Source organism: Erinaceus europaeus, chromosome 17 (genome assembly GCF_950295315.1).
Source record: "Erinaceus europaeus chromosome 17, mEriEur2.1, whole genome shotgun sequence".
NCBI lineage: Eukaryota > Metazoa > Chordata > Mammalia > Eulipotyphla > Erinaceidae > Erinaceus > Erinaceus europaeus.
This window is the reverse complement of record NC_080178.1, coordinates 9,750,366-9,776,694: the sequence shown is the minus strand read 5'-3', so window position 1 is coordinate 9,776,694 and position 26,329 is coordinate 9,750,366. Positions and strand designations below refer to the sequence as shown.

General features: G+C 42.6%; 1 protein-coding gene across 3 annotated transcripts; it reads right to left on the bottom strand.

Moving 5' to 3' along the window:
- Positions 1 to 1,193: 1,193 nt before the first annotated feature.
- Positions 1,194 to 24,808, bottom strand: MS4A14 (membrane spanning 4-domains A14). Of its 3 annotated transcripts, none has more exons than XM_060176261.1 (7): positions 24,200 to 24,808; positions 15,022 to 15,150; positions 12,346 to 12,396; positions 8,837 to 8,986; positions 7,104 to 7,202; positions 1,858 to 4,249; positions 1,194 to 1,746 (listed from the first exon to the last, which is right to left on the bottom strand). In XM_060176261.1, exons 1-7 carry the CDS (start codon positions 24,335 to 24,337, stop codon positions 1,631 to 1,633), a joined length of 3,075 nt encoding a protein of 1,024 aa, XP_060032244.1. In that variant the 5' UTR covers positions 24,338 to 24,808; the 3' UTR covers positions 1,194 to 1,630. The 3 variants fall into 3 exon arrangements, with proteins under 3 accessions (XP_060032244.1, XP_060032245.1, XP_060032243.1); XM_060176262.1 differs by having other exon boundaries at positions 1,870 to 4,249; positions 24,200 to 24,806; XM_060176260.1 differs by having other exon boundaries at positions 1,194 to 4,249.
- Between the last annotated feature and the right edge of the window lie 1,521 nt (positions 24,809 to 26,329).

The window sequence follows — 26,329 nt, the reverse complement described above, 5'->3', positions numbered from 1 at the left end:
TTATTACTTCTCAGCATGGACTTTGGCAGGTCTTTATTTCCAGCCTGTCTCTATCTTTCCCTAGTGGGTTAAGGCTCTGGGGGTGGGGTGGGGTAGGGCTCCAGGACATATTGGTGAGGTCATCTGCCCAGGGAAGTCAGGATGGAATCATGGTAGCGTCTGCCTTAGACTTCTGTTTCCTCTCTAATAAAATCAGTTTAATGAAGTGAGCATCTGTAACTCTTCTCTTTGACTTGGGAGCCTTTGGAAATGTTAGGGCAAGAAGACCAGGGGGCTCTGAACTCCCATTCTGTCAGGACCAGGAAAGAGAAGAGGAAAAAAAAAAAAAAAACAAAGGAAAGGACATTCAGAAGTAGTAATAAGTGAAGGTGTGAGAAAGGAAGAAAATGCAGGGCCATAGAAGAAACAGGCAAATATATATAAGCATAGAAATAATAATCAAACCCTTATCTGTGACCTTTGGAGAACCACTGCGGTTTCCACTAGAGTGAATGGGGACATGGAACTCTGGTGGTGGGAGCGGTACAGAATTATACTCCTGTTATCTTATAATTTTTTAAGTCAATTATTTAAATAAAAATAACATACATTTTTCTAAAAGCTTGAAAAAATGTTCAAGAGAACCCTGGAATTCTCTTTTCAGTATATTTGAAATAGGAACTTAAAAAGCCAGCAGAACAAACAGTACAAAGGTGATAAAGTTTGCAGAAAGAAAGGATCATTAACTTCAAATGTTTCAAAGAATCCGAGAAAGAAAATTTATATATATATGTATGTTTGGGGAAATAGTTCAGCCTACTGGATTACCAACATACCATGCCTGAGACCCCAGAGGTCCCAGATTCAGGCCCCAATATCACCCCTGTGCCAGAGCTGAGCAGCACTCTCTTTCTCTCCCTCCTTTTTCATTCCCTATTTTATAATGAATAAATATTTTTAAATACATAAAGCCTGAAGGATGAAGGGTAAAATGATACGTCTTAAGTGTTGCAAAGTTAGAAGGAAGATAGTATTACTGTCTGTCATTCATTCTATTCTGATATCTGCATCTCCACTACCTATGTAGATATGCTATATTCTGCCTGCAGACATCAATTCTGTATTCCTCTCCACATCATTAATAATTGGACAAAGAGTACAGACTCAGCACAGATTTGGAGGTAGGAGGATTAGAAATAGCAACACCAAAGGACTTGTGTGATTACGTTTTATTCCTTGCTGATTCTTTTGTTTATTGAGCCCTTCCTGGTTGAGTTAGTGAATCCCTATCATGCACAGAAGAGGAGGCAAGACATACTGGCACCATAGGGGGAAAAGAAAAGCTGTTTCTTTGCGTATTCAATTGTAAGATGAACTGGTAGTCATGAATTGAAACGCTAATCTTGATAGATAGCAGAGTGTTGAATGTGAATTAAATGTCACCCCCTCTCCAGAAAGTTCTGATATTTTCTTAACATTTGCTGTCATTTTAATGCAAGGCAAATTCTTTTGAGTTCTCTGCATGGTTTCATTTTCTTGTGAGTGGAGAAGGTAGCAATCACACTTGAGAACATAGATCAAAGGAGATCACTTTTTTTTTTTAATGTGTTTCCATGTTGGTAGCAGTATGGTATTTGGGTAGATTTCCATGTTAGTTACTGTCCTCAGACTGCTCTTCTTCTATTGGGAAACAGGAGACAGAGTCCTGGTCTTCGTTGTCTGCTGCTGAGCAAGATGAAATGTTGAAGTGTAATTCGTGGTCAGAATCTGCAACAGACAAGCAAGTGGGGTACGAGTCAGGCACTAAGCTTTGACATGAACTATGAAAATCTAACTTTGTTTCTTCTAATTGCGGCTCAGCTGAGTTCTGAAACTTACACTTCAACTTACGTGGTTGGATAACTTGTGGTTGGATAACTCTTGCTTGCCTCATATCAGTTAGTCTGGCTTCCTTTTGGACACTTGTGGATTGAAGGGCCGGTCTGTTGTTGTTTGTTTGTATATCTTCTGTTTGGGCACTCTTCGATGCAAACACTGTCTTACTCTTGTCGACTTGCACAAGTTGTGTCTGGACACTTTCAGGTTCAAGGTCTTTTGGAGCCTCAGCTTGATTCTGAGTCTCTTGAAGAGAACTGTTTTGTAATTCCTGACTTTGGTGTCGAGACAGAGCTTGTACGACTTGGTAGAGATCTTTAAGCTTTGGGACTTCTAATTGATTTTGATTTTGTGCACCCGTTGACTGTTCTTTTGAGAAGTGTTCCTCTCTCTTATCATCTTGTCCCTGTTGGTCTTCACCTTGCCTGCTTGAGGATTTTTGATTTAGGCTCTGCTTTATTTGGGCCCATTGAGCTTCAGTTTGTTTGTCCGGGGGCTGTTGTGTGAGTTGCTTTGTCTGGGAGTGCTTGTCTTTGGAGTGCTTCTTTGGGGACAGCCAGCCTTTGATTTGCTCATCTATGGATTTCCTCTTTGAGAATGACTTCTCATGGGTTTTCAGCTCTGTGGATTTCTGTTTTAGAGATTGCAAAGCTTTATGTTGTTCATCGGAGAAATGCCACTTTGAGGATTTCTTGCTGTGCAGTTCCTTTTTACTTTGCCACTCTTCAGTCATTAGCATGACTTCTGACTGCATGTCTTGATATAACAAATGTATAGATGGCTGGCTTCTCTGTTGCATTTGTTGATTATTATCCAAGAACTGTTGCTCGAGTAGTTGTCTGTTGACAGCCTGGAGATTTGAGGCTTCCAAAGACTGCTGATCTACTTGTTGCATATTAAGACACTGCAGAGCCTGGAGATTTGAGGCTTCCAAAGATTGTTGGCCTACTTGTTGTACAACCTGGAGATTTGAGGCTTCCAAAGATTGCTGGTCCGTCTGCTGCTTAGTAAGATACTGCACGTTTTGGAGTTTTGAAGTTTCCAAAGACTGCTGGTCCGTCTGCTGTTTACTAAGATACTGTGCACTCTGGAGTTTTGAAGTTTCCAAAGACTGTTGGTCCATCTGCTGTTTACTAAGATACTGTGCACTCTGGAGTTTTGAAGTTTCCAAAGACTGTTGGTCCGTCTGCTGCTTACTAAGATACTGTGCACTCTGGAGTTTTGAAGCTTCTGAAGACTGCTGGTTTACCTGTTGCTTATGGAGATACTGTGCATGCTTGAGTTTTGAAGCTTCCAAGGCTTGATGGTCCATCTGCAGTCTGTTAAGATACTGGATAGTCCGGATCTTGCAGAACTTTGAGAACTGCTGGCCTACCTGTTGTTCATTAAGAGACTGTATATTGTGGGGCGATGCATCTTCCGGGCCTTGCTGATCTAGATGTTGCTTGTCACATGACCGCTCAGCCTGCACAGTGGCAGATTCCAAGTTCTGAGAATCTAGACGATCATCAAGAAACTGTGAAGCCTGGAAGACTTCTGAGAATTGCTCCTCTTGGTGGTGTTGATGTAGGTACTGAACACCCTGCATGCTTGAGGCTTCTGAGCTTTGCTGAGCTGGGTGTTGTTCAATTAGAGAATGGACAATTTGGAAGATGGAAGCCTCTGAGGTTTGTTGTTCCTGGTGTTTTTTAGTAAGAAGGGTCTGTATAGCCTGGGCAAATAAGGATTTGGATGGTTGCTGAGTTTGGGACAGTGCAGAGTGGAATGATTGGCCAAGTAACTCGCTTGGTATTGGCAGAAGTTGGGCCTGGGAAAATATGTCTTGGTCTGTTATATCTTGCGAGGGTGTTTCTTGCTCTGGCTTGTCATTAGATAGGCCAGAGGACTTATCAGTATGGGACTCAGACTGCAGAGACTGAGATGGTTCATCCTGGGCTGGAAGATCGTGGAGTGACAAGGGCAAGGCTTCTAGGATTTGGTTTTGTATCACAGGGGGAGTTACAACAGCAGCATAAAGGGTTTCATTTGCTGATGGTTCAGTGTTTACATCTGTGGATGGCATCTCTGGTATGATGACCAAATTTTTCGCCACATTTACATCTTCATACTGTGTTGAAGTTTGATAGGCTCTTTTCTGTTGTTCATCTTGCATATATATAGAAGAGAATGGGTAATTATTGCTGTATTTCCTTTCTGACTGTTGGTAAGCCAGAGACCCTTTTGAGACTCTCAGCTTGTAGAAAGTATAGCCTCCGATGAAAACAGGTTGTACATTTGCAGTTGTTTCATCGTTGGAAGACTCCTCTTGAAGTTCAAATTGTATTATAGCATTTTCTTCTGCAATGTGTTCAAGTTCACTCTCTGGGGTCACGTCCATAGGCAAGAAGAACACAATCTGTAAAACCAAGGAGTAGGGGAAGCATTAATACAACAAGAATCTTGATGTATTCTCCCTCTTTGTAGCCCCAAATTATTATTATTATTATTATTATTATTATTTGCCTTGCTTCAGTGTAAGAAATGTGTATGAACAAGGGGGCAGAAAACAAAAGCTGCATTTTCATTCATTTTGGTCAAATTATTACTTTGTGTCATCTCAGTATTGCATGTGGGAATGCTTTATATGACCTGAACCATTCTTCCCATACAAATATAAAGCTTTTAAGATATTTTAAACCATCTATTCAGTGTTCATATACTCAGTTATGATTATTGATCACCTTCTAGATGAATTAGATCCTGGAGATCAAAGATAATTAGTTGTGGGTTTCATCTACAGAGAGCTTTCAATTCTAGGTAGACCAGTACACAAATAGAGAATAGCTATTATTTATCAGATGTCATTATAGAAACCGATTCCAAATGTCTTATGTACCTTAATTCTGAGTCAAGCAATGCTTTACAAAAGAGGTCGTAGTATTTGATCTATATTTTGATAGGTGATAAGAATCTTTCAGGCCAAAAGTAAGATGAAGTAAGATAGAATTCAAAGTTTAGATAGAAGAGTGGAAAGTAGGTACAAAAAATAAATGGTTGGGAGTCGGGCAGTAGCACAGCGGGTCAAGCGCAGGTGGCGCAAAGCTCAAGGACCAGCATAAGGGTCCCAGTCCGAACCCCCGGCTCCCCACCTGCAGGGGAGTCGCTAGGTCTGCAGGTATCTCTTCTTTTATCCCCCTCTTTGTCTTCCCTTCCTCTTTCCACATCTCTCTGCCCTATCCAACAACAATGATATCAATAATCACTACAACAATAAACAACAAGAGCGACAAAAGGGAAGAAATAAATAAATATTTAGAAAAATAAACGATTACAGAATAGTGTGATGGCAGACAAGTAGGCACTGTTAGATGTATATTAGTATGTGTTTGTATTCTTTCAAACTCACGTGGGGACTTAAGGACTCCTCCTGTGCATTTGGAGGGTAGCCTTTGTTGACTGGTTAGGTCATGGTGGTTAGAACTTTACAAATGGGATTCACACCCCTATAAAAGGAATTCTAAAGGACTCTCCTAAACCTCTTAGTGTTTGAGGACACAGTAAGAAAATGACTATGAACCAGGAAGAGGGCTCCCAACAGAACTGAATCTGCTAATAGCTCGATATACAGATAGTAAGTATATCATTCCTCTTTTATGTATTATCTAGAAGAAGGAGTTGATAGCAGAAAATAAACAGAGATGGAAAGTACAATAGTAGTTCTTGTGGTGGGTTGAGGGGAGGGAGAAGTTACTGTTTTATGTTTGACTAGAGATGATGAAAACATGGGTATAAATAATGTTGAAGATTGCAAATCATTATGATTGCATTTAAAGCTTCTCATTTTCATGCCTGCAAATGACTGAAGGTAAATAGCAGTTCACATATATTTCACCACAAGGAGAAGGAATTACGCTAGAGCTACAGAAATTAAGACAGTGTGGAATGTGTGGAAGGAGAGTCAAGAAGTGTCCAAAAGCTGGGAGTCGGGCTGTAGCGCAGCGGGTTAAGCGCAGGTGGCGCAAAGCACAAGGACCGGCATAAGGATCCCAGTTCAAACCCCGGCTCCCCACCTGCAGGGGAGTCGCTTCACAGGCGGTGAAGCAGGTCTGCAGGTGTCTATCTTTCTCTCCCCCTCTCTGTCTTCCCCTCCTCCCTCCATTTCTCTCTATCCTATCCAACAACGACAACAATAATAACTACAACAATAAAACAACAAGGGCAACAAAAGGGAATAAATAAATAAAATAAAATATTAAAAAAAAAGAAGTGTCCAAAAGCTGTGAATAAATGGTGGATTAAAAAAAAAAACAAGTGTCAGATTAATCAGGGTTTCAAAACCTTTGTTGGAACACCTGGAATCTTCATGAGCTGCTTGACCCCACAACCATGCAAAATTACTTGAATCAGAACCCTGATGTCTCATAACACCAAAGTGACACTTTTTTTTTTTTGTAATTAAACTAAGAGTGTCTTCATAGTCTTGTTAAGGTCAAGTTGGTACGAAGTGACAGTAGCATTGACAGACGCAGTGACCTTTGAGTCGATATAAGCTATAATGATTACTATATATAGTGTTAGTATTTAAACATTCTTCTTCTCCTCTCTCATGCAGCCAGGCTATAGCAATTTGAGTTCCCATGAAATCTGATCTCGCATATATTTTTCTCTGGTAGATAAGCAGTTGCATCCAAGTAGGGATGGCTGTCGATAGCAGATAAAACCAAGAAAGGAAGTATACATGACTCACAGGGTGGTGTGAGCTTTCAGTTTGCAACTTACCCCACACTGTGGGGATACGGATACACCCTGACTCAGAGCCCATGTTTAGCTTTGACCTACAGCCCGTGTTTTGCATACCACACTCTGTACACCTGATGTACATGATGTAATGCATCTTATGTCAGCCAACTGGAACAGAAGTAAATGGGAGCTAGCAAGCAGGAGTTAGCTAGTAGTCCAGTGGTCTCTCTCTCTCTCTCTCTCTCTCTCTTTCTCTCTCTCTTTCTCTCCCTCTCGCTCTTTTCTGCTCCACTGCTCCACCATGGATGGTTTCACATACTAAGGACCTCACCCATCCTGAACCATCCTCCCTCAGCCCTCCAAGCCTGCCCCTTTGGCCTGACATGAGGCCCTGACACACACACCTTCACTTTCCTGAGCTGTAAAAGTTTAGGTCAACCCCAGAAAATACCACCATGCTCACAAATACCTGAAAACATTGGGGTGCCCCCGTAGACATTGATAGAAACAAGGACATGATATGGACGCACCTCATTTGACCGTGTCCAACACTTGCTTCTAAAGGCAGCGATGGAAATAGAGAGGCTAAGCTCTGCTATGGTGATGATCAGTAAGACAGACAAAATTCCCTGCGAAAGACGATAGAATCATACAATGTTGGACTGGAACTTGTGCCACTTTATAAGTCTAAGCCAAGGACACTTATATTCTGCTCTATGACCAGTGACTGGGGAAACCTGTATTTTTAGATGTTCCCAGAAGCATCAGTGATGGAATCATATTGAAATGATTGATTTTTCTTCTTAGAATTTTCTGGCCAACAGTCTTCAAAATGTGGCCAGTTGTAATAGCATGAAAACTCAGGGTTTGCTTGGGAAGTTAGAGGGAAATGACTTTCGAATTTGTTGGTACATATAAAAATAATGTCATATTAAGGGTTAAGATAGAAAGGGCTTGAACAAGGGTCCTTGTGTGTATTCAAACAGGTGCACCACCACCCTCCCTCCCCCCCCTGAATAGTTACAGACTATTTACAGTAGTGTTGTAATCTTTGTGGTCCCCACAATAGTCTAGTATGCATGGTGACTTGCATTTAACCAGTTGCACCACCATCCACCCCCACTCTAGTGTGAGAGGTATTATTTCCATGTTACACAGGGGGAAAACTAAGGAAAAGATAAACCGATAGGCTAAGATTACAAGTTGTTTTTTATTTAAAATTTTATTATCATTATTTATTTGATAGAGATAGCCAGAAATAGAGAGGAAGGGGGGTATAGAGAGGGACAGAGACAGAGAGATACCTGCAGCCCTGTTTCACCACTCATGAAGCTTTCCTCTTGCAGGTGAGGACCGGGGCTTGAACCTGGGTCCTTGCACATTGTAATATGTGTGTTTAACCTGCTGTGCCGTCTCCCTAGCTCCCAGATTACAAGTGTTTAAGATTCAAAACCAAGATTCACATCCACACACTACAGCTCCTAAGTCATCTTAAGCATCACCCTACAATATGTTTCTTTCTTTCTTTTTCTTTTTGTCTCCAAGGTTATTGTTGGGGCTTGGTGCCTGTACTACAAATCCACTGCTTGTGAAGGCCATTTTTACCATTTTTGTTGCCCTTGCTGTTGTTATTGTTGCATTGCTGCTGTTGTTGCTGGATAGGACAGAGAGAAATCGAGAGAGGAGGGGAAGACAGAGGGACAGAAAGATAGACACCTGCAGACCTGCTTTACCTCTTGTGAAGCAACCCCCCCCTGCTGGTGGGGTGCTGGGGGCTGGACTCTGGTCCTTGTGCTTTGCGCCATGTGCTACTGTGCTAGCGCCCCCCCCCATATGTTTCTTTTCTCTTTCTTTTTTTAAAGTGTTATTTATCCCCTTTTATTGCCCTTGTTTTTTTCTTCTTGTTGTAGTTATTATTGTTGTTATTGATGTCGTCGTTGTTGGATAGGACAGAGAGAAATGGAGAGAGGAAGGAAGACGGGGAGAGAAAGATAGACACTTGCAGACCTGCTTCACCACCTGTGAAGCGACTCCCCTACAGGTGGGGAGCCAAGGGCTCGAACCAGGATCCTTACCCATGTCCTTGCACTTTGCGCCACATGCGCTTAACCTGCTGCGCTACCGCCCCACTCCTTACAATATGTTTCTTAACAGTTAAATGGTGACACAACTTCAGTGATTGAATCAAAAATGGTGAATCACAACCTCTCAATCACTGTTAATGAGAAAGTGAAGATACGCCATCTGGAATAAGACCACTTACATTGAAAAGGATTCTGCCTATCACACAGATTCCCTCAAGGGAAGGTGCCTGGCAGTACATGTACTGATATTTAAAGCTGATGATGGTCAAAGCAATCCCAGCTGTTGCAGTCAAGGAACTGAGCATATTCATGATCATGACAAAAGGTTCCTGGAAAATAGTTTGAGATAATAGCAATTAAAGGTCAAGTCAAACAAACAAACAAACAAACAAACAGAAAGTCCTTATAAGAAATGCTCTGAACTTGATAGGGAGGATAGGAAAGGAATTCTTTTTTTAAAAAAATATTTATTCCTTTTTGTTGCCCTTGTTGTTGTAGTTATTATTGATGTTGTCGTTGTTGGATAGGACAGAGAGAAATGGAGAGAGGAGGGGAAGACAGAGAGTGGAGAGAAAGACAGACACCTGCAGACCTGCTTCACCAGCTGTGAAGCGACTCCCCTGCAGGTGGGGAGCCAGGGGGCTCGAACCGGGATCCTTACACTGGTCCTTGAGCTTTGTGCCACATGCGCTTAACCCGCTGCACTACCGCCCGACTCCCCAGGAAAGGAATTCTGACCCACTGTTGGTGGGATTATAAACTGGTGCCCTCCCTGTGGAAATGGCATGGAGAGTCCTTAAAAATTAAAAATGGAAATATATTATGGTTTTACAATAATACTTCTTGACAGATATCCAGAGGGGGTGCGTGTGTGCGCACATACACACACACACCCACACACACACTGATTAGAAAAGGTGTATGTAACATTATGATTATGTTCATAGCTGCACTATTCTATCCAACATTTGGAAATCAGCCTACATACTCACCAATAGATGATTAGATATGGAAGGTTTTGGACCAATACTTAATGAAGCACTACTCAGCCACTAGAAAGGATGAACTTGGGTTTCAGTGGACAGATATAACTAGTTATGACAGCTATAACTATAGTAGTTATGACAGATATAACTATAGTAGTTATAAGTAAAGAATCAAAGGAAGGGGGCTGAGTGGCAGTGCACCAGGTTAAGCGCACATAGTATGAAGCACAAGGACCTGCACAAGGACCCGCACAAGGAACCCAGTTCGAGTCTCCGGTGCCCCATTTGTGGGGGTTTGCTTCATAAGCGGTAAAGCAGGTTTGCTGATGTCTTTTCTCTCCCCCTCTCTTTTCCCCCCCTTTCTCAATTTCTGCCTGTCCCAGCCTATTAAAAAAATGGCCACCAGGAGCAGTGGATTCGTAGTGCCGGCAATGAGCCCCCCAGCGATAGCCCAGGAGGACAAAAAAAAAAGAATCAAAGGAAACCACCAGGTGTTGCTAATCCTAGGTGGGCTATAGATCAAAGAAAACAAACTTGCAAAAGTAATAGGAATAAAACTGACTCTTAGATTCTGTGAAAGCTATGGTGGTTATTGGAAGGAATAGGAAGGAGGTGAGGGAGGTTGGGTTTAAGTAGAAACTTGTATTTTGTGTAATGGTTCACCTTCTATAGTGGGTGAACTGTATTCTCACTCTCTTAGTGTGTGTGTGTGTGTGTGTGTGTGTGTGTGTGTGTGTGTAGAGAGAGAGAGAGAGAGATAACTAGAGGCAGAAAATATTCCTATTTTCTTATAATATTATAATGAGTATTATATCAACTAACTTAAGTTGAAATAAATTCACATAAAAAATGAAAAGAAATACTTTGTGCTTTGAAAAGAAAATTGACAGATGACCCTCTGGAATGAATTTTTCCATCCGGTGGCGTACTCAATGTCTATCTTTAAAAATGAGAGTGATGTCACCTAATTATTCATTTATTTTAATAAATATCAATATTGTGTACCAGTGAAGTCAGACATGCATTAGGCCATGGGAGATATGAAAGATAAGTCCAACAATAGACTGCTAGAGTTCTATATCCACATTCACATTTTTGTTTTAAAAAAATTTAATATTTATTTATTCATTCCCTTTTGTTGTCCTTGTTTTATTGTTGTAGTTATTATTGATGTTGCTGTTGGATAGGACAGAGAGAAATGGAGAGAGGAGGGGAAGACAGAAAGGGGGAGAGAAAGATAGACCCCTGCAGACCTGCTTCACTGCCTGCAAAGCGACTCCCCTGCAGGTGGGGAGCTGGGGACTTGAACTGGGATCCTTAGGCAAGTTCTTGCACTTTATGCCACGTTTGCTTAACCCGCTGCACTACCGCCTGACTCCCCCCCCCCTTTTTAAGATTTTATTTTTAATGATAGGAGGAGAGAGGAAAGGGAACTAGAGTATCACTCTGGTACAAGCACTGTCAGGGATTGAACCAGGGACCTCATGTTTTAGAGTCCACCAGTCTGTCCACTGTGCCACCTCCCAAACCACCATGTTCAGCTGTAACAACTGAAAACCTCTTTAGGCAGTGTCAGATATTCTTGGGGTGTGGGGAGTGGGACTTACCTACTAATTAAGAATTATTGAGGGCTGTGGAGACAGCGTAATGGTTATGCAAAAAAGATTCCTATGCCCAAAGCTCTAAGGCCCCAGGTTCAATCCCCAGCACCACCATAAACCAGAGCTGAACAGTGCATTGGAAAAATCTCTCTCCACAGTCTTTTTGTTGATAAAACTCAGACCAGAGGTGGTGCACCACTGGTCAACTGGCAGACTGGTACCAGCCACTCCCGCATAGGTATGGACTTTTAGCCCCAGGAATCTCTCCTTGAGCCCCTCTCTGTCCATGAGCCACATGTATTTTCACTCATCCCTTGCATGGAGGGTTCCCAAAGTAATTCTAGTCCCGTCTTGTTGCTTTCTCACGTGATTATCTTTGCTACTCTTAGTTGATCAGGGAGAGCAAACTGCAGTTGCTGCTACTCCTTAGCCATACCTCCGGAAGTGGAATCGGAAAATCAGTCCCTCTCTCTGACATTAAAATAAAACAAAACAAAAGGGTGGTAGCACAACGGGTTAAGCACACATGGCGCAAAGCTCAAGGACCGGTGTAATGATTCCAGTTTGAGCCCCAGCTGCCCACCTGCAGGGAGTCACTTCACAGGCGGTGAAGCAGGTCTGCAGGTGTCTGTCTTTCTCTCCCCCTCTCTGTCTTCCCCTCCTCTCTCCATTTCTCTCTCTCCTATCCAATAACAACAACAACAACAAGAGCTATGACAACAATAACAACTACAACAAGTGCAACAACAAGGGCAAAAAAAAAAAGGGAAAAATAGTCTCCAGGAGTAGTGGATTCATAGTGCAGGCACCAAGCCCCAGTGATAACCCTGGAGGCAAAAAAAAAAGAAAACTATTAAGTTGAGGCCAGATGGTGGTGCATCTTGCTGAGTGCACATGTTATGTACAAGGACCTGGGGTTTGAGCTCCCAACCCCCACTTGCAGGAGGCAAGCTTCGCCAGCAGTGAAACAGTGCTGCGGGTGTCTCTCTTATCTCCCTGTCTCCTCTCCATTTATTTCTGATCTATCAAATAAAAAAGGGAAAACAGGCCACTGGGAGCGGTAGAGAACCCATGGAAGGATGCATCGCAAAGACGACTTACCAGATAGGTGATTTTCTTTTTGGTTGATGAGAAGCATCCTGTAATAATAAACTGTGAAGAATAAGAGAGAATAAAGTTAGCAGGTTATAGGTGCTGTGTCGGGCCACTTGCTGCTAGAATTGTCTTTGGAGAGGTCACTGTAATCTGTATGCTGATGAATTCCCCCAGGTCATCAAGTCTTTCCACTTGGGAGAAAGGAGTAGGCACTCATGTGGGCAGTAGCTGCGCTGGATGGGCTCACCACTGGACAGTGGCTATTTGCCGTGGATTCAGAGGACTCCTCTTACTTGCACCTTGATGTTTTTTACATTCTAGGCTTGGAGAGACAGCATAATGGTTCTGCAAAAGTATTCCATGCCTGAGGTTCTGATGTCCCAAGTTTAACCCCTAATACTGTCATAAGCCAGAGATCAGTAGCTCTCTCTCTCCCTCATTAAAGTAAATCAAACATTAAAAAAAAAGTTTTACATCCTTAGTATGATCACTGGGCTGGCATGATCTGGTTCCAGTTTACTACTTTGGTGACATTTGAAATAGAGAAATTATTTCTATGAGAAGATAAATAGATAGAGAACAAGAGAACACAGAATTTCTGTTCTCATTTATGTAGTGCTGGGGATCGAACCTGGCACTTCATGCATGCAAGTCCTGTGCTCTGCTTCCTTAGCCACCTCTGGGTGGCAGCTACATTTCGTACCACATTAGAAAGTCATTGCTTGCCTTTTATTGTGCTCTCTCCCACACCAAGCCCTTGGTTCCTACTTTGTCTTGGCCAGGCAGTGCTTTCTCTCCCCTCCCCCTCAGTGAGCAGCAAGTGCAAAGCAGTTCCCTGTCCTCTAAGAATCTCACCTTTCTAGTCTAGTCTTCATGTTAGTTGGCAAACCCCATCTTACACTAAGAACAGCAGTAAACAGATATCCAACCAAGAGTGAATTTTGTGAGCTGCACACTAATTTTAATGTACTATCTTTGATTGGGAGCGGAAGATTTAACAGGAGGTGAGGTAGACTCTCCTGAAATGTATGCAAATCAATATCAAACAAATGAAGAAAATGAATAGGACACAGTATGTCAGAACCCTGCTGTAATTTATGTGTGCAGACCACAAAGAGTCACTCTGAAGAAACTCTGCTGAGAAATGGGGAAGTGGAGCACTGCTCTGTTTTATTTGCTTCACTGTGGTATGAAAATTGTATCTGCTATTGATTTTAGATTTTTTTTTTTTTTTGCCTTCAAGGTTATTACTGGGGCTTGGTGCCTGTACTATGCATCCACTGCTCCAGGTGGCCATCTTTTTTTTTTTTCTTTCCCATTTTGTTGTTATTGTTGGATAGGACAGAGAGAAATTGAGAGAGGAGGGGAAGATGGAGAGGAGGAAAGATAAACACCTGCAGACCTGCTTCACTGCTTGCAAAGTGATCCCCCTGCAGGTGGGGAACTGCAGGATTGAACCAGGATCCTTGCGTGGGTCTTGCACTTAGTAGGATGTGCTTTTAACCCGGTGTGCTGCCTCCTGCCCCCCCCATTTATTTTAGATTTTGTGAACAGTGAAATCTAGTAAATATATTTGGAAAATGGAAACATCACTGGTTGGTATGGAAAGCTGGTTCTAGAAAAATATGTGAATTGTCAAAAAGGTATCTCATTTATCCTTTATTTCATCCAATTGCTCATTCACCTGTTCATTCAAGCCTGGTATGCATTAAACATGACTCCAGGTTCTGAGAAGTTGGCAGCAGCCAAAACAGATAATATTCTTGTCCTCGTGAGTGTGTGCTATTTAATTAGAAAAACAAACGAGTCTACCCTTCAGTATCATGGCACAAGATTAAGAGCCAAGACTGTGGGACTTCAATAAAAATAACACTGTTCTAAGAATTATATATATAACTTTATCAGTAACTAGTGAGTGACATGTAACTAGTGAGTGACATGTAATCTCTGGGGATAAGAAGCATATCTCCAAAATGATCTTAAACTTGAACCATAATCATCATCTTAAAATTCTTAAGACATGAGAGTCTCACCAATATGTCCTGGAACCCCACCTCTCCAGAGCCCTGCCCCACTAGGGAAAGAGAGAGACAGGCTGGGAGTATGCATCGACCTGTCAACACCCATGTTCAGTGGAGAAGCAATAACAGTAGCCAGACCTTCCACCTTCTGCACCCCATAGTGACCCCGAGTCCATACTCCCAGAGGGATAAAGAATAGGAAAGCTTCCAATGGAGGGGATGGGGTGGAGAACTCTGGTGGTGGGAACTGTGTGGAATTGTACCCCTCTTATCCAATGAACTTGTTCATAATTAAACCAATAAAAAGATACAAGAATATGACTTCTATAAGAGCTAGCTGGATATGTTTGAATCAATACCTACCCTCAAACTCAGTTGTCTCTATTTGCAAAAGTTATAGGATGTCTGTCTATCTCATCTCTCAGACTGACAGTCAAAAGCAACAAAATGTACAACACAGGACTCCGGGAGCTTACAAAACCCTGTGAACCTAAGAGGAGCTGTGACCATAATGATGGTAGTGCTATGACCAAAAGGAGTCACTTCTCTTGACACGGGAGGGTCTGACCGTTCAGTGTCCTTGGGGACCATTTTAATGAGATCCATTGTCTTCAGACTCACAGCAACACACACCAATCTTCAGCATCCCTGAAGTACTTACAATAAAAGGTCCCCAGAATGGATATCCTGAGGTGAAGACGAGGGGGAATTTCTGGGAGAATTTGAAGAAATTAAATGCAAATATAGTTCCGATGCCCACCATGATCAGAGCTAGCATGACCTGGAGAGTCTGTGAAGAAAGAAGTATGTGCAAAGTCACAAGATTCCCCAGTCTCTTTGGAGTGTCCCCAGTCCCTTGGGCACCTCACTGTGATCATGCTACACTTCCCTCCCTTCGAATAGCTTCCTCTTTCGTTTACCAACCACGACCAGGCTTTCAGAACACTGGTTGTATCTTTGCTCATTGCTTGTGCTTGGATCCTTAAGGTTTCTCATCCCTTAACTGCCTTTTTTTTTTTTAAAGAAAATTTTTATTGAGGGGATTAATGGTTTACAGTAAATTGAGTTGATGGTACATTTGTAAAATCTCTTAGTTTTCTGCAAAACACTCTCATGCCAGCCTAGGTCCTTCTCCATCTTGCACCAGGATCTGAAAAGGCATCTCCCCCTTGCCCACACACACAGACACACACACACGCACACGCACACGCACACGCACACACACACACGCGCACACACACACACACACCACACACTGTGTCAGAGTCCTTTACTCTGGCGCGGTACCCCAAGCCCAGTCCAAGTTCTGCTTTGTTCTTTTCCTTTCTGTTCTTATCTCTCAACTGGTATCCATGAGTGGGATCATCCCATATTCATCCTTCTCTTTCTGATGATGTCCCTTCCCATGCTTCCTTCAAGCTCCATCCCAGACGAGGCGAAGAAGGTGAAGTCATCATTCTTGATAGCTGAGTCGTATTCCGTTGTGCATATAGACCACAACTTTCTCAGCCACTCATCTGTGGTTGGACACCTGGGTTGCTTCCACATTTTGTTAACTCTTATCTTTTTGCTGCTTACTCTCCTTTTCTGCCCCTCAACCTCCCCCACTCCTTGACTCTCACGTTTGACTCTACACCATGTATTACAAGATTCTGGAGGGCAGAGACTACAAACTAGTCACCTCTGTATATTCTTCGTTCTGTAGTATACAGCCTTGAAGCTGTACAAGTTTTTTTTTATCTCAGAAGCCAATTTTGTCATAGTAATTAAGTACATAATTTTTGTGACCAGGGTTATTTCTAGGGCTTGTGTGTTGGCACTAGAAACCCATCACTCCTGGTACCATCTGTCCATTTTTCTTTCTTTCTTCCTTTCTTCTTTTCTTTCTTTCCTTCTTTCTTTCTTTCTCTCTTTCTTTCTTCCTTTCTTTTTTATTAGATAGAAATTCACAGGGGAGGGAGAGAGAGGGAAAGACAAAGAGAGATACATGCAGATCAGCTTCACTTCTTGTGAAGCTTCCCTCTCTGCAGGTGGAGTGCAGGGGCTCGAACCCTGGTCCCTGATGGTAACATGTGCGCTCAGCTGGGAGCATCACCGCCTGACCCATCACACATTTGCTACAAGGGAACACCTGCTTTATTAGGCCCTCTCAGACCAGGGAACTTTTAGGATTTAATTAAGACCGGTTCCTCCTGGGCATGGCTGCTATTTATATTGTTGGAGATGGGGAAAGACTAGAAAGCTGGGGCCTGGGTTTTGCTTTTCTTTACCTTAATATATTTTTTCTTATTTATTTATTTATTTAGTATTGGATAGATGGAGAGAAATTGAGAGGGGAAGGGGAGATAGTGAGTGAGATAGACAGACACCTGCAGGTGGGGACCAGGGACTTGAACCCTGGGTCCTTGTGAACTGTAATGTGTGTGCTTAACCAGAGTCTGAGTTTTTCCCCCTTGTGACTGTTCCCCCTTCTAATTCTCACCAGAGGTGAAGGAAGTTCAAGATGTCCTTCTGTAGCAAGGACTTTAGCCATCAAGAAGAGGGTGGAATTTGAGTCTCTGAGACTTCATTTTGGTTCCAGACATACATATTAATTCCTGGAGTTATGTTATACCTAATCTGGACCAGAAAATGTGCTTGCTTGCTTTGCTATGTGTGCCACCTATCCAGGTTCAAGCCAGCACCGCTCCCATTCCCCCCCCCCCCCCCATATACACGGGAGGAAGCTTCTGTTTTGTGGTCTCTTTCACTCTTTCTACTTTTCTGTATATTGCTTCTAGGGTTATCACTGGGGCTTGGTGCTAGCACTATGAATCCACTGCTCAGGTGGCTGTTTTTCTTCTTTCTTTTTGGTTATTGAATAGGATGGAGAGAAATTGAGAGAGGAGGGGAAGATAGAGAGGGCCAGAAAAAAATGGACATCTGCAGACCTGCTTCTTTGCTTGTGAAGCTTCAGCCCTGAGGAGCCGGGGGCTTGAACCTGGATCCTTGTGCAGCTCTTTGTATTATGTGTACTTAACTGGGTGCACCACTGCCTGGCTCCTCTTGCTCTCTTTTCCTATCAATCGCAACAATGACAAAAGGTTTACCCAGCTCCTCGATCTCTTGGCATCTCCTTCCTAGGTCTAAAGTCCATTTGGGTCTTGATTTTATTCTCTGACACACACACACACACACACACACACACACACACACACACACACACACTAAATATATGATTTTGGAATCAAGGTTCAGCCCACTTTCCTAAAGAAAAAAATAATGATAGGATTTACTGGTCTAGGACTGAGAAGCTGGGAAAAAAGTCCTGTCTCCTCTCTCATTCTCTGGATGGCCAGATAGGGGAGAGAGGAAGTGGGGGGGGGGGGCATATCTGCCTGTTAGGAGTCTCCAGGAAGAGGAAATTCAGGTGGCCTTGAAGGGTCAGTGGTTACTCTTGAACATGAGTTTTCCCTTTTAACATTCTGAGCTTTTCTCCTCAGGCCACTTTTTTTTTTTTTGTGTGTGTGTGGCAGCATACTACAAGTAGTGATTTCACTCTGGTACTGAGATGGAGTCCAGAAGACTGGGTGGTGGTACATCCAGTTAAGTACAAATAGTGTGAAGCACAAGGACCCTCACAAAGATTAAAGTTCAAGCCCCCTGGCTCCCCAATTATGGGGGGGTACTTCACTTCACAAGTGGCAAAGCCAGTCTGCAGGTACCTCTCTCCTGCTCTCTCTCTCTCCCCCCCATCTCTCCTCCCCTTTTGACCCCATCAATGTGTCCTGGAGCCCCACTTCCCCAGAGCTCCACTCCACCAGGGAAAAAGAGAGACAGGCTGGGAGTATGGATCGACCTGTCAACGCCCATGTTCAGCAGGGAAGCAATTAAAGAAGCCAGACCTTCCACCTTCTGCACCCCATAATGTCCCTTGGCCCATGCTTCTAGAGGGATAAAGAACAGGAAAGCTGAACTAGGAATACCAAAGGAGACCACCTGGGACCAAAACAAGACAGGACTAGAATGACTACAGGAACCCACCAAATCACTGGTAAGTGCAGACACATGTGGCTGGTGACAGAGAGGAGCCTAGGGAGAGACTAAGTGCCTGGTAACAGTCTGGCGGTTTATCAGCTGAGACACCACCTCCAGTCTGCTCCACCAACAAGGGGACAGCTGAAGGGAGGAGAGGACTCCCCGGAGACTCACCAAGTACAACCCTGAGTCTCCATTGCTACTGCCCTCAGAATCTGGAGCAGTGGCAGGGAGGGACACGGGGGGACAGAGATCTAACCAGGAAACTCAGGAGAAGACCTATACCTCGGTGGCATAGCTGAGGGGCTGTGAAAGTCTCTTTGCATAACCACTGGACTATCTCTGCCACACCCTGCCTTATCTCTTGGTCAGGAGTCAGTGATTAAGCTAAGAAGTCTACTTATAGTTTAGAAGCCCTCAGGCTCCCATAGCCTACAGAGAAGAAAAAAAAAAAGGCTTTTAAATCACTGAGCTCCAACTCAGGGATTAAAATCTTATTGAAACAACTGTTAAACTTCCACCACTGTGAACCCTTTAATTACCTTACTTAGACACAAGTCAATCCAGGAAATAGTGATCAGTAATTTGAAAATTACTGAGTGGGAACTCATAACATAATATATAAGATGGGTAAACCAAGAAGAAGAAATATTGGAGAAACGAACCAAGACAACAGTCCAGTATTACACCAAAGTAAAAGACTCTGGGGTGGGTGGGTGGGTGGGGAGAATACAGGTCCATGAAAAATGATGAATGAAATAGTGGGGGTTGTATTGCTAAATGGGAATCTGGGGAATGTTATGCATGTAAAAAAAAAAAAAAAGAAGTAGAAACGCAAAGCAGAAATTGACTGAGTTTGGAGTATGGCACCAAAGTAAGAAAGCAGAAGTATACTAGAGTTTGCAGTGAGTACCTCCCTAATACTTCCTCTCCACTTTTCCAAGCTTTGGGTCCATGATTGCTCAACAATTTGTTTGGCTTTGTATGTTAACTCTCTTTTCAGTCACCAGGTTCCAGGTATCATCAGGATGCCGGCCAGACTTCCCTGGATTGAAGACACCACCAATGTGTCCTGGAGCTCAGCTTCCCCAGAGACCCATCCTACTAGGGAAAGAGAGAGGCAGACTGGGAGTATGGACCGACCAGTCAACGCCCATGTTCAGCGAGGAAGCAATTACAGAAGCCAGACCTTCTACCTTCTGCAACCCTCAATGACCCTGGGCCCATGCTCCCAGAGGGATAGAGAATGGGAAAGCTATCGGGGAAGGGGGTGGGATATGGAGATTGGGCGGTGGGAATTGTGTGGAGTTGTACCCCTCCTACCCTATGGTTTTGTTAATTAATCCTTTCTTAAATAAAAAAAAAAAAAGACAACAGTCCAGCTAAAAGCCCACCAAAGGGTGAAGCACAAAATAATGAGTTCAACATCCAAACATTAGCTAGGGAAATAATCACAGGAGTGAGTAAAGAGTTTGAAAGAATTGTAATCAGAAAAACACGAACAATATATGAGACTCTGGAAGAAAACACTGACTATCTCAAGGTTATTAGAGAGCTGAAAGCTGAAATAGCTGAGCTAAGAACACAACTAGCTGAACAAGCTAAAACAGTATCAGAACAGGGTAACAAAATAGATGAACTCCAGAAAACAGTAGAGGGTAGAGAGAATAGAATCAATGAGGCTGAAGACAGAACTAGCAAGATCGAGGATGAATTAGAGACAACTAAAAAAGAAGTAAGAGATCTCAAAAAGAGATTAGCAGATGCTGAAAACAACAACAGAGACCTATTGGATGACTTCAAAAGAAACAATATACGCATTATTGGCTTACCAGAGGAAGAAAGAGAGGGAGGGGACGATAATAGCTGAAAACAGGCCATAATAGCTGAAAACTTCTCTAGTCTAGACAACATCAAAGACATAAAGATTCAAGAAGCCCAGAGGGTCCCAAACAGAATTAACCCAGACTTAAAGACACCAAGACACACCTTATTTGGAATGGAAAGGAAAAGGATACAGAAAGGATTCTGAAGGCTGCAAGAGAAAAACAAAGAGTCACCTACAGAGGAAAACCCATAAGATTAGCAGCAGACTTCTCCACACAAACACTATAGGCCAGAAGATATCTATCGAGTGCTCAGTCAGAAAGGCTTTTAACCAAGAATACTGTATCCTGCTAGACTGTTATTCAGACTAGATGGAGGCATCAAAACCTTCCCAGACAAGCAATAGTTGAAAGAATCAACTATCACCAAGCCTGCCCTGAAAGAAGTTCTGAAAGGTCTTCTATAAACAGTCAGACCATCATAAATAGGACATATATCAAACACTCTAAAACTCTACAAGAATAGCATTAAAATATCTTCAATCTTTGATATCAATAAATGTCAATGGCCTGAATTCACCTATTAAAAGACACAGAGTAGGAAGATGGATCAGAAAATACAACCCAACAGTATGCTGTCTACAGGAAACCCACCTAACTCAACAAGACAAACACAGACTTAAAGTGAAAGGATGGAAAACTATCATACAAGCCAAATGGCCCACAAAAAAGGGCAGGGATAGCTATTCTCATATCTGACACGATAGACTTTAAAATAGATAAGATTAAAAAAGGAATGGACACTACTTAATGCTTAGAGGATCAGTCAGTCAAGAGGACTTAACAATTATTAACATCTATGCACCCAATGAGAAGCCATCTAAATACATCAAACATCTATTGAAAGAGCTATAGCAATATATTAACAGCAACACAGTCATAGTAGAGGATTTCAACACCCCACTCTCTCAACTTGACAGATCATCCAGCCAGAAAATCAATAAAGGCATAAGGGAGCTAAATGAAGAGATAGATAAACTAAAACTATTGGACATTTTCAGAGTCATTCATCCCAAGAAATTGGAATACACATTTTACTCAAATCCACATGGGTCATTCTCAAGGGTAGACCATATATTAGGCCACAGAGACAGCAAATTCAAGAGCATTGAAATCATCTCAAGCATTTTCTCAGACCACAGTGGAATTAAACTAACACTTAACAATCAATAAAAGATTAGTCCCAAAATGTGGAAGTTCAACAGTACACTTCTTAACAACCACTGGGTCAAAGAGGAAATAAAGGAAGAAATCAAAATGTTTCGAGAGTTCAATGAAAATGAAGACACAAGCTATCAAAATATTTGGGACACAGCTAAGGCAGCACTGATGGGGAAATTCATAGCTATACAAGCACACATTAGGAAACAAGAAAAAGCACAAGTAAACAGCCTGATTGCACATCTTAAAGACCTAGAAGAAGAAGAACAAAGGAACCCTAAAGCAACCAGAAGGACAGAAATCACTAAAGATAAGGCAGAAATCAGTAACATTGAGAATAAGAAAACCATACAAAAGATCAACGAAAGTAAATGTTGGTTCTTCGAAAGAGTGAACAAAATCGACAAACCTTTAGCCAGACTCACAAAACAAAAAAGGGAGAAGACCCAAAATAAATCAGACACAAAATGAAAGAGGAGATATCACAACAGACACCGCAGAAATTCAACATATCATGCGAGGCTTCTATGAACAACTATATGCCACCAAGCTACAGAACCTGGAAGAAATGGACGATTTCCTAGATACCTACCGACTTCCAAAACTAAGTAAAGAGGAAGTGGATCACATGAACAGGCCCATCACAGCTAATGAAATTGAAACACTTATCAAAAATCTCCCCTAAAATAAAAGTCCTGGACCAGATGGTTTTACAAATGAATTCTACAAAACTTTCAAAGAAGAACTAATACCTCTACTTTTAAAAGTCTTCCAGAAGATTGAAGACACTAGAATACTCCATGCCAGCTTCTACGAAGCCAACATCACTCTGATATCAAAAGTAGACAGGGACACAACCAAAAAAGAAAACTAAAGACCAATATCTCTGATGAACATAGATGCTAAAATACTGAGCAAAATTCTAGCCAACTGGATACAGCAGTATATTAAAAAGATTGTTCATCATGACCAAGTGGGGTTTATCCCAGGGATGCAAGGTTGGTTTAATATATGTAAATCAATCAACGTGATCCACCACATCAACAAAAGCAAGACCAAAAACCACATGATCATATCAATAGATGCAGAGAAAGCCTTTGACAAAATCCAACATCCCTTTATGATCAAAACACTACAAAAAATGGGAATTGGTGGAAAATTCCTGAAGATAGTGGAATATATATAGCAAACCTAAAGCCAACATCATACTCAATGGTGAAAAACTGGAAGCATTTCCACTCAGATCAGGTACTAGACAGGGCTGCCCATGATCACCATTACTATTCAACATAGTGTTGGAAGTTCTTGCCATAGCAATCAGGCAGGAGCAAGGAATTAAAGGGATACAGATTGGAAGAGAAGAAGTCAAACTCTCCCTATTTGCTGATGACATGATAGTATACGCAGAAAAACCTAAGGAATCCAGCAAGAAGCTTTTGGAAATCATCAGGCAATACAGTAAGGTGTCAGGCTACAAAATTAACATTCAAAAGTCAGTGGCATTCCTCTATGCAAACACTAAGCTAGAAGAAATTGAAATCCAGAAATCAACTCCTTTTACTATAGCAACTAAAGATCTCCCATTCTGTGAGGGGTCTCTTGGTTTTGGTAGTGGTTTCTTTTGCTGTGAAGAAGCTTTTTAATTTGATATAGTCCCATAGGTTTATATTTGCCTTAGTCTTATTTGTAATTGGATTTGTTTCATTAAAGATGTATTCTGCATCATGGCTCACAACAGAACCTTTGATTAAAGTTTTCAGAGAACTCTCAGGGCAAAGGAAATTTTAACCTCTCCTCTGATCGATCACCTTTTAGCTCCAAAGGAAGTCCCACCATGCTCTAAGGTGATCATTTCAATAAGATATTTGGAGAGACAGTCAAGTTTCCTGTAGCCCCTTGGCTAGGACTCAAGGAGTACTGCAACTCATCATTTAACAACCCTATGCTTTTCTCTCAGAGTTAGAAGAGTTATTCATTTACAGTTAAATAATTTATTTCTCAGAGTTAGAGAGAGAGAGAGACTGACTCAGACATATTTCTAAGGCAGGAGGCAAGCTCTATGTGTTTCCAAATAGGAACTGATTTCTCTTTTCTATTAAAATCTAGAGAAGTGGGAGCAGGCAGTAGTGCACCTGGTTGAGTGCTCACATTAAAATGTGCAAGGGCCCAGGTTCAAGCCTTTGGTCCCCATCTGCAGGGGGAAAACTTCATGAGTGGTAAAGCGAGGTTGCAGGTGTCTCTCTGTCTCTCTTCCTCTCTATCTCTGCCTCCCCTCTCAATTTCACTCTGTCTCTATCCAGTAATAAATAAATAAATAAAACATCTAGGGAAATTCTATTGTTAGTTACCCACTGACTCTTCTACTGATAATCTGACTACCTGTACAAGCAAACCATACTGTGGAGGTTAGAGACCATTAAACCAAAACCAGCTGTTCCTTGTTCCACATAATAAAAAGCGGAGATGAAGAATGTTCAGGGTCATCGCAGACTCTCCCCTTGCATGGAAAGGTGTCAGTGGCCCAAGCTTAAGCTTGCTAATAAAGGCTCTTGCTATTGCATGTGATTCTGGTCTTCTTTGTGTGAGATTGGGACTCGAACCTCTGAGCATAACACATACAGACACCCCTACCATCAACCCAGAAGGACGTATTGCTAGTGAAAGGTAGAGGAGAGGGCATCAGCCTCCTTCCTGAAGTAAATGCTGCAGACATACTTGGAGAAAGGACTTCTTTTTCAGCTTTCTGAGAAGAACCAAGGCTGGGAGCTGACTTACCCCTAAGACTCTTGGCTCCCCCTTCAGGAAATCCAGCAAAGAGCTCTGAGGTTCGTAGGGAAATGCGGTTATGACTGCCTCATTGGGATGGATGTTGATGACACGGTTGGATCTCTTGGCCATGGATGAGGACTCCATGATCGATTCAGTGGCACAACTACTGGATGAATGAGTGCGTGGACATTGCAGCCAGAGTTAGGGTCTTCCATTTAGTCTCGCATAGAGTCCTTAGGGTTGAGCCCTCAGCATTTGCTACCCTCAGTCCTAGAACCTCAGAACCACAGACATTGAGTCATAGAGTCTTAGAATTCTAGAGCATATTAAGCCCCGTCTCTTCTTAAGGACCCAGCTATCCAGAAGACAGTCTTTCTTAACAACTTGTTTCTTTTTTCTTTTTCTTTTTTTGCTGCCAGGGTTACTGCTGGGGCTTGGTGCCTGCATTATGAATCCACTGCTCCTGGAGGCCATTTTTTTCCCACTTTGTTGTCATTATTATTGTTGTTGTCATTGCTGTTGTTGTTGTTGGATAGGACAAAGGGAAATCGAGAGAGGAGGGGAGACAGAGAGGAGGAGAGAAAGATAGACATCTGCATACCTGCTTTATCACCCATGAAGTGACTCCCCTGCAGGTGGGGAGCTGGACCTAGAATTGGGATTCTTGTGCTAGTCCTTGTTCTTTGTGCCATGTCCGCTTAATCTGCTGCAATACCACCTGACCCCCTACAACTTATTTCTCTTAAACAAATAGTCAACACAAAACAAGATTCAAACGAATGCAAACCTCATGGCCTAACTGCTGCATCCCAGGCACTGTAGAAGGAGTCTGAGTTGAACACCCACTAGAAGTACCTTTTCAACTTTCTGCAAAACTGAAGCAGAAAGATTCAGTTGCTCAGGGGTCATGCACTAAGAGCCTGGGGAAGATATCAGACTCTGCTTGTCTCCCACATTTGTTTTGTTTCTATTCAACCATTTTCAAGTTCTCTTTCCAAAGGAGTTTCCGCTTGTACCTGATGAACCATCTCAATGGTGTGACCACATTCCTCTGTAACACATCAGCCTCTCACCTGAATCAGGTGAAGGATCAGACTGAGTACATTTTAGTAGTCAGAAGGGCAAGTCAAATGAACTCTAGTCAAGGTTTCCCTGGTTTAGACTATCCCCGGTGCAAGGAAATTAGCTTAAAGTGCCATTGGGTATTTTGCTTTGCCTGTTAATTACATGTATTAGAGACTGTGAGATAGACATGAGGCAAGTAGAGTCAGGTGTGGAGACAAAGGCACGTCTCAGTCTCAGTGTAGTAGTCATCAGGAGAGAGCTGAAGAAGCCCAGAAAAAGAAGCTGGGGTGGGGGTGGGGAGCTTAGGAGCCCTGGTGGTGGGGGAGTGAGAGGGACCAGCTAGGGGGAGCTGAGGAGCCTGTCACAGGCAGGAAAGGCTGTTCTGAGCCTCATAAAGGGTCTTGGCTCAGGGGATCTATTCTGGTGGGATGTGTCCGGTGCAGTAGTAAGATAAGATTTTCCTGTAGGAGTGAGGGGGTCTCCTTGTTTCCAGCATGTCACCTTCAGTCTGTTGCAGCAAGATAAGTTCTTTCTGTGAGGGGAGGGGGTCAGGCCTCAGCATATACCCAATATACAACGATATATATGCGCACGTGGAACTAGTATAATAGAAGCTCATGCCTGAGACTCTGAGGGCCCAGGTTCAATCCTGGTACCACCATAAGCCAGAGCTCAGCAATGCTCTGGTTAAAATGATTTTAAAAATATAGAGATGTGGGGTCGGGCAGTGGCACAGTGGGTTAACCGCATGTGGCACAAAGCGCAGGGACTGGCGTAAGGATCCTGGTTCGAGCCCCTGGCTCCCCACCTGCAGGGGAGTCACTTCACAGGTGGTGAAGCAGGTCTGCAGGTGTCTATCTTTCTCTCCCCTTCTCTGTCTTCCCCTCCTCTCTCTATTTCTCTCTGTCCTATCCAACAACGAACAACATCAACAATGGGAATAATAATAACAACGAGGCTACAACAAGGGCAACAAAAAGGGGGAAAAATGGCCTCTAGGAGCAGTGGATTCGTGGTGCAGGCACCGAGCCCAGCAATAACCCTGGAGGGAAAATAAATAAATAAATAAAT

Bases quoted from the DNA above. Each gene is read 5' to 3' on its own strand.
- MS4A14 (XM_060176260.1), bottom strand. From the start codon at position 24,337: ATGGAGTCCTCATCCATGGCCAAGAGATCCAACCGTGTCATCAACATC. The intron at 12,397-15,021 runs GTAAGTACTTCA...TATTCTTCACAG, and splicing joins CATTCTGGGGACCTTTTATT to TTTATTATTACAGGATGCTT. The intron at 7,203-8,836 runs GTAAGTGGTCTT...CGTCTTTCGCAG, and splicing joins TAGGCAGAATCCTTTTCAAT to GGAATTTTGTCTGTCTTACT.